Source organism: Glycine soja, chromosome 14, assembly GCF_004193775.1.
Source record: "Glycine soja cultivar W05 chromosome 14, ASM419377v2, whole genome shotgun sequence".
Lineage (NCBI taxonomy): Eukaryota > Viridiplantae > Streptophyta > Magnoliopsida > Fabales > Fabaceae > Glycine > Glycine soja.
The window spans coordinates 7,549,898-7,557,462 of record NC_041015.1 but is presented as its reverse complement, the minus strand read 5'-3'; the positions used below and the strand labels follow the sequence as shown (position 1 = coordinate 7,557,462).

The following is a 7,565-nucleotide window of genomic DNA, read 5'->3' as shown; positions in this document are numbered from 1 at the left end:
ATCTCATGTGACTTGAGAGGGAGGGTATTTATGTGAGGTTGGGCCCCCCATTCCCCCATCCATTCTTTCTTTCTTGTTGTGCATTAAAAGAAGTTAAAGGGTCAACTCTCTCTCTCTCTGCCTCTCTGTCCCCAACTGAAAAATCAATTTCACAAAAAATCCAACGACTAATCACAACCTTTTGACCTTTCCACCACATTTGTCTTTTGTTCAACCCGTTAAATGGGACCCACCTTAATATAAGTAGCAAATTTCATTCGCAGTTGGGTTTGACCCTTCACATCCCTTGACCCCAACCCCTTTGACTCAAATACCCCCCCCCCCCCCCCCCCCTCAATCACCCATTTCACACCCAAAGAATAAAAAAGATCTTTTTTTTATTCAACCCCATGATTGTTATATAACTAGAAAGGCTCATTCCGAAAGAAAAATTCACTAACTTGGTTTCTCTCTTCTTTTTTGTTAATGTTACTATGGCTGTGAGCGATGGCTATGCGATTGCGGTGAAGGAAGCAGCTTCGGCCGGCATTCACAGCGTAGAGAAACTCGTGAACATGATTTTGAATCAACACAGAGAGGGTGGTTCTGAATTGGAAGCAGTTGCTGACGTGGCGGTGAACCGCTTCAGCGAGGTTATTTCGCTGCTCGAGAAACCAACAACAACCAGAACCACCGGTCACGCTCGTTTCCGAAGGGCCCCTACAACGGCGCCACCTGTCCCTGTTGTTCAGTTGCAGCAAATGGTGCATGATTCAAAACACAAACTACAGCAACAACAGAACGAGACAGAACAAAAACAACAAACCTCTGCTTTTAAGGTTTATTGTCCCCCTCCTCCTCCTCCTCTGCCTCAGAATCAAAATCACCAAGAACAACCTTTTATTCTTCCTCTGCATAATAATGAAGCAAATGGTTCTACTACCAACTCCTATGTTTCAACGTTATCCATGGACACTGAGAGTTTGCAACGGTCATGTCTCTCTTCTTCGGGGTTTCAAATTTCTCACATGTCACATCAGGGGGGTTCTTTTGTGCGTAAACCACCGCTTTCTACAAATTCTGTCAAGAGGAAGTGCAATTCCACGGGTTTTCCTGATACCAAGTGTGGATCATCCTCTGCTCAGTGCCATTGCTACAAGAAAAGGTATCATTTAATTAGGAGGATATTTTTTTTTTTTATAATCAGTTAATTAAGTTTTTATTTCGTCCATTTTTTAGATTTTAATTTTTAGTTATTCATAATTTTTTATACACTCTTACTTCTTCATAAATTTTCTGTCTATTAATTTTATTCATATTTTTATTTTTATTTTTATTTCCTTCTTTATTTTTATTGCTCAAAATTAGTCATTGTTTTATCAATTTTTAATTTCTTGTTTATTTTATATTTGAGACTATATTTTGATCTATAAAAATAAATGAGAGATTAAAAATGAATTTTTTTTAAAAAAAAACTAAAAATGATGACTGAAAATTAATGAAGGACTAAAATTTGCCAAAAATATTTTAAGGGACTAAAAATTATAATATGAAAATTTTGGGTGAGTAAAACTTTAATTAACCCTTTTTTAATTTTTTGGTGTTTTTCTTGGTCTAAGTGTCGTTTTTGTTTTTGTTACTTTCTTTGTGCTATTATAATTGTTGTTCTAGGTTAATAAATAGATAAAATATAATAACAATTTTATAAAATTAACTTTATTATTATTAATTTTTTTTATTTTTTTTAGTCCATATCATTAATATTAGAGTGCTTATGTTTTGGCAAACAACAGTTTTAAACAATCAATCAATAACTCTTTTTTCTCTCTATCTTTTTCTTTTAATCACACTACATCATCAATAAAAAGAATTACTTATCTCATATTTTTCTTTCTCTCAAGGTGTATATATATATATATATATATATATATATATATAACTAAAATGAAACATTTTTCTTAATATTATAAAAGATATAAGTAAAAAAAAATTAATATTAAGTTAAAAAATTAAAATGAAAACTATTTTGAATAAATTTTTTTCTTCTCACACGAACATTATCATGGGGACGGAGGGAGTACGCTACATGAGGTGGGTGATGTTATAAGGTTTTAATAATGGTGCAGGAAATTGAGGTTGAAGAGGGTGATCAGAGTGCCGGCTATTAGTTCCAAGAATGCTGATATCCCACCCGATGAGTATTCGTGGAGAAAATATGGACAGAAACCTATCAAAGGCTCTCCACACCCTAGGTATGTTGATGTTTTTGCATCATCAATTCATTTGCAACCTCTGCATTTCTTAGTACCAGGAGAGAAAACTTGGATACGATAGGTAAGAGTGTTTTTTATGTTAGTCTTAAATTAAAATTGGAGTTTTATTCCTATAATAAAAGTTTGTATTAAAAATTAATATATGTTAGTGATGTGTCAAGACTTCAATTATAATTATATAATTGAAAAACAATTTAAAAACAGATAAGAAATTGCTTCTAAATTTTTTGAAGAATGAAATTTAATTTTCTCGTGTTAAATTTTCACATAATCGTATCATGTAAAAAATATGTGTTTATCTCTTTTTAATAATTAAATAGGTATGACCATATTTAAATTTATGTATTTAATAAAAAGAGAGATACATACAAGATTTTCTCATGATATATATATATATATATATATATATATATATATATATATATATATATATATGTGTTCATGTGAAAATTTAACTCGATCGAGAGTTCATTCCCAACTTCTTGAATCTATCGTTGTTTTTGTGCTTAGAAGTAAGAATATATAACTATATATTGTGAGATTTACAAATCTATCGTGCTATTTTCTGAAAATGTTGTGATGGAAATTAATTGGCAGAGGTTATTACAAGTGCACCAGCGTGAGAGGTTGCCCTGCACGTAAACACGTGGAGCGTGCTGTGGACGATTCCAACATGCTCGTTGTCACCTACGAAGGAGAACATAATCACTCGCAAATCACTTCTGAGGTGGCAAATGTTATCCTTGAATCTTCTTAGCCTACCTTAATTAAGACTAGCGCCAATGCTTTTAGTTCATTCATATATAGGATTTTTTAATTGTTATGGTCTTTGTCTCTTAAAAAAATAAATCCCCCTCCTCTTTCCTTGAAGTAGTTACTTTAAAATTCGTTGAAATACTTTATTAAAAACAGGAGTACTATTGGTTGGTCTTTGTAAGACTTATTATATAGAAAATGTAAAGAAATTAAACAGCACTAAAGTGTTGAGTTGAGATGAAGTTTGTTGCAAGTCGATTTTTGTTTTTATGGATATTATTGTTTTGCTCATAGTTTTAAACAGTGTTTTGTAATTATAATGTCAAAATATTTTGACTCACAATAACATAACTGTAATAATTATTATAGTCGTATTTTCTTGAAATGATCTGTAATATAAAAAATTTCTGACTTATCGTAACGTAATCGCAGCGGCCCACAATTGCAATTTAAAATCACAGTTTTGCTTGCATATAGATAACGGTTAACGTGTCTTGTCGTAGTGTGAATTTGATTGAAAATGGAACATGAAAAGGGGTAGGTTATAGTCAATGCCACAAGGGCTGGAGAAAATTGTTGCAATGCTTTGATTTGATATGTGGATTTCATGGGATCCAAGTTTGAAAGTTTTTGATGAGGAAACCTCAAAGTCATTAATGAAGCACTACGCGTGATTCTATATTTTTGCATATTTACGTTTGAATGAGTGAATGAATTGAAATTTTTTGACAACCTAAGGAGAGGTTTGTTGACTTTTGAGGATCCTGATTCGACCTAAATTGGAACCAAATGACAAAGTCAGAATGTGAATTGTAGGAGTTGAAAACTTGTTTCTCAATTCTGAGATTTTGAATTTGGAAAGTGCTTTGTAGTAGGAATTTGTGTGGTACAAACAGTGTATATAAAGACAACTGGCCTATATGTAGAAGTTTTTTTTTTTTTTTTTTCAACTTTACATGGATTAGTAATGGCTTCGGCATAACATCTCACTGCTTAAATTATCTGTTGCTAAATTCTATCTCTATTGTTCCCTTTTTGCTAAATTCTCTCTCTCTATTGTTCTCTTTTCTCTCTCTCTTAATTATTAATTTTTTAAAGTGTTGTTTTTAGATTAAAAATACAGAAAATAGGAACAGACAAGTTGACTCTTATAATATTTTTTCTTGAGTCACCTTTCACTATGTGAATGCAAGAGAACGTGTTATATCCATTGGTGTAGTTATAATATATATATATATATATATATATATATATATATATATATATATTTCAAGTATATAATTAAAATTATTCAAAATATTCCTGAAATATCTTGCCCGAAGATATATTTTGACTGTGAAATATTTGAATTTCGACAATGTTTTCATGATTGAATTTTGTATTGTTGATGTTCGTGAGAATAAATAGAAGATACTCTATAACAAAAATACAAATAGTATAGAAGAAGATACTTTATTTCCTAAGTGAGTGAATTGTATGCCACGTATGTCGTAAGCTATATATGCAATTCGTTCGTGAGAAATAGAACTTTGAACACGAGAAAACATTAATTTTGAATATTTCCTTCTGGTGTTTACGTATCACCTTTGAGGATGCTATATCCATGCATCATTATGGATAGTTGAATTGAATCTTAAGAAGTTTGATAGGAGTAATTTATTAGGATGATACGGCGGTAGGTTTGTTTTGGTTCTCTTTTTCGATCACTGCAAAGACTTTTTTTGCATTTTTATTACGTATTTTTGTTGCGTGGTTTTTACTCCAAAAATGTATTCCTTTGATTCCATTTGTATCTCTTTTTGTTTTTCTTTTTCTTTTTCTTCATAGAAAGGAGTAGATTCCATTTCATTTGTTCTACGTCAAAGAAAACGCCATTTCAGTTAGGATAGTTCTGTTACAAGACTAATGCTATGTTTGGTTTATGAAAGAACGATAAAGAAAAGAAAATAAAAAATAATAGAAAATCAAATGATTATTTAATGTAAAATTTATGACTTATCTTAAGTTGATTGTTATTTCAGGCTGACTTTTCTTAATTTATGGCATATATATTAGTCAATCATATAATGTCACGTAATTTAAATTATCACTTTAAAAAATTCATTTAGTCAAATTTAATAAAATATTATCTAATAAGTTTTGTATTCATCTAATTAAATTTAATAAACTACTATCTAATAAATTTTAAATTTATCTAATAAAATAATATGATCAAATTATATTTAATAATTAATTTCATAATTATCTTTTATCCAACATTAGAATAAATATATCTAATAAAAAAATTTAATGTAATTATATTTAATATAATATTAAATATTTTTAAAATGATAAATTTATATATATATATATATATATATATATATATATCATATATATTAAATACAAAAATACTAAATATAAATTTAAAATTTTATATTTTAATCAAACCCATGCATAACACGGATATAAAATCTAGTATTTATTTTTAATTTAAAATTTTATAACATTATTTTTACTTAGAAATCGTATAAAATAATTTTATGAATAAATATAATTGTTGCATAATATATATATTATATAATTAAAATGTTAATACTAAAAATTAATTTAAATCTAATTAGTTAATATATTTATTATAAAATAATATTTTGTCTTTATGTTTAATAATTTTATATATGAAAATTTTGTTAATTAATATTTATAAAATAAGACTAAATATCATTTTTATATAATATATAATAAATATTTTGATATTAGTTTATTAAATATAATTTTATTATAAAAATATTACATAAGGAATAATATCATAAATTAAATTAATTGTTATAGTGTTGAAATTTTTTACAGCAATACATTTGAATAAATTACATAATATTTGTTTGTCATACTGATTTCCTTTTTTTATAATCATAAATTTAAATATTTGTAATTAATATAATTAAAATATATACCTGTGTGATAATAATTAATTTATTCAAATTTTAAATATGGATATATACTTGTTCTAATTAACTTAATCATATTAAAATGATTTTTATGAAATAAAAATAGAAAAAAATATTTATAATTTTTCTACCAAATGTATAATATTTTTTTTCTCTAATTCATTTATTATAAAGAAAATCAACATAAATATAAAATGAATATATATTTCAAAATTTTATTAAATATACTTATTTTAATCTTGATCAAAGGTATATTTATTCTAATGTTGTCAATTTATTGAATAGATTATATTATTTTATTATATGAATTTAAACTTTATTAGATAATATTTTATTACAATTGATTGATTTAAAATTAATTAGATAATATTTTATTAAATTTTATTAAATGAATTATTTGATGTAACAATGATGTAACTCATATGAGATTACATAATTAGGCAATACATAAATTATACCAATTATACCGATCTGACTTATTTAAGTCAATGAAGTAACAAAGTTAGATAGTGTCTTAATTGCATTTAATAATTAAAAGTTAATTATACTTAACTTAAAGGGTCTTCCTAATTAATCAGAAAGCTTTTATTAAAAATCATATGTCAATTTAAAATTGTAGGAGAGTGCGTTTTTATGCTTTCTATTTTTTTTTTTCACTTCCTTAACCAATATTGTTTAGCATTTGCCTCACTTAAAAGAATGAGTAAATTGAGTACTATACAAATTATGTTAGTAGTGTAAATATATTATGATGAGTGCGTTTTTATGCTTTCTACTAATTTTTTTCCACTTCCTTAACCAATATTGATTAGCATTTGCCTAACTTAAAAGAATGAGTAATTGAGTACTATACAAATTATGTTAGTAGTGTAAATATATTATGATGAGTGTTAACAATATATTTTTTAACACTCTTATATGTGCTCTATTATTGATTAAAGTTTAATGAAAATTACAAAATAAAAAAAATCATTAAATAAAAAATGAGATCTATTAAATTTTATGATTTTTAATAAATTTTATTAGGAAAAAAGGAAAGAAAATAAGACACAAAATAATATTTTTCTTGGTTAACATCAAAATTGAAATATCCTCCAGGAGTATTACGTTTTCGATCTTTTGGGTTTCAGAATGAATATTATCTTTTTTGAACAAAACTTAACCTGATTTAAAAATTTATTGAAAAGCTTATTTTGTAACGTGATTTTTTTAAATATTTAAATAAACTTATAGACTTCTTTTTTAAATGGATTAATATATCAAAATTTATGAACTAGTTTGTTTAAGCCTATTTTTTAAAATAATTATTATTTTTAAATAAAATAAACAATTTTATGATTTTCTTATATGTTTGTCTAAATTATTTTACTTAAAATAAATCATTTTTGTTTTTTTCAATAAGTAAATCTTATCTGCTTATTAAAAATAATTTATTTTAAAGTTATTTTTTAAAATTTAAAAAAAACTCATCCTATATATAAGTTGATGTGTTTATAAATTTAAATAAATTAATAAATATATTATTTGAAAAATTTAAATATTTAATGCAATAATTATTTATCATTATTATTTAACTAGGTGTTGTTGTTAAGTTTATAAAGCCTTTTAAATAACATAATGTCTAGCCTTT

General features: G+C 25.9%; 1 protein-coding gene across 2 annotated transcripts; it reads left to right on the top strand.

Moving 5' to 3' along the window:
• The first annotated feature begins 360 nt into the window (after positions 1-360).
• On the top strand, positions 361-3,282 carry LOC114384361 (probable WRKY transcription factor 7). 2 transcript variants are annotated; one of them, XM_028344029.1, is made up of 3 exons: positions 361-1,144; positions 2,106-2,313; positions 2,850-2,965. In XM_028344029.1, exons 1-2 carry the CDS (start codon positions 474-476, stop codon positions 2,311-2,313), a joined length of 879 nt encoding a protein of 292 aa, XP_028199830.1. In that variant the 5' UTR covers positions 361-473; the 3' UTR covers positions 2,850-2,965. The 2 variants fall into 2 exon arrangements, with proteins under 2 accessions (XP_028199830.1, XP_028199829.1); XM_028344028.1 differs by having other exon boundaries at positions 366-1,144; positions 2,106-2,231; positions 2,850-3,282.
• The last annotated feature ends 4,283 nt before the right edge of the window (positions 3,283-7,565 follow it).

Coding starts and splice junctions, on each gene's coding strand:
- LOC114384361 (XM_028344028.1), top strand. CDS start 474: ATGGCTGTGAGCGATGGCTATGCGATTGCGGTGAAGGAAGCAGCTTCG. Junction 1,145..2,105: donor TGCCATTGCTACAAGAAAAG/GTATCATTTAAT, acceptor ATAATGGTGCAG/GAAATTGAGGTTGAAGAGGG. Junction 2,232..2,849: donor AAAGGCTCTCCACACCCTAG/GTATGTTGATGT, acceptor ATTAATTGGCAG/AGGTTATTACAAGTGCACCA.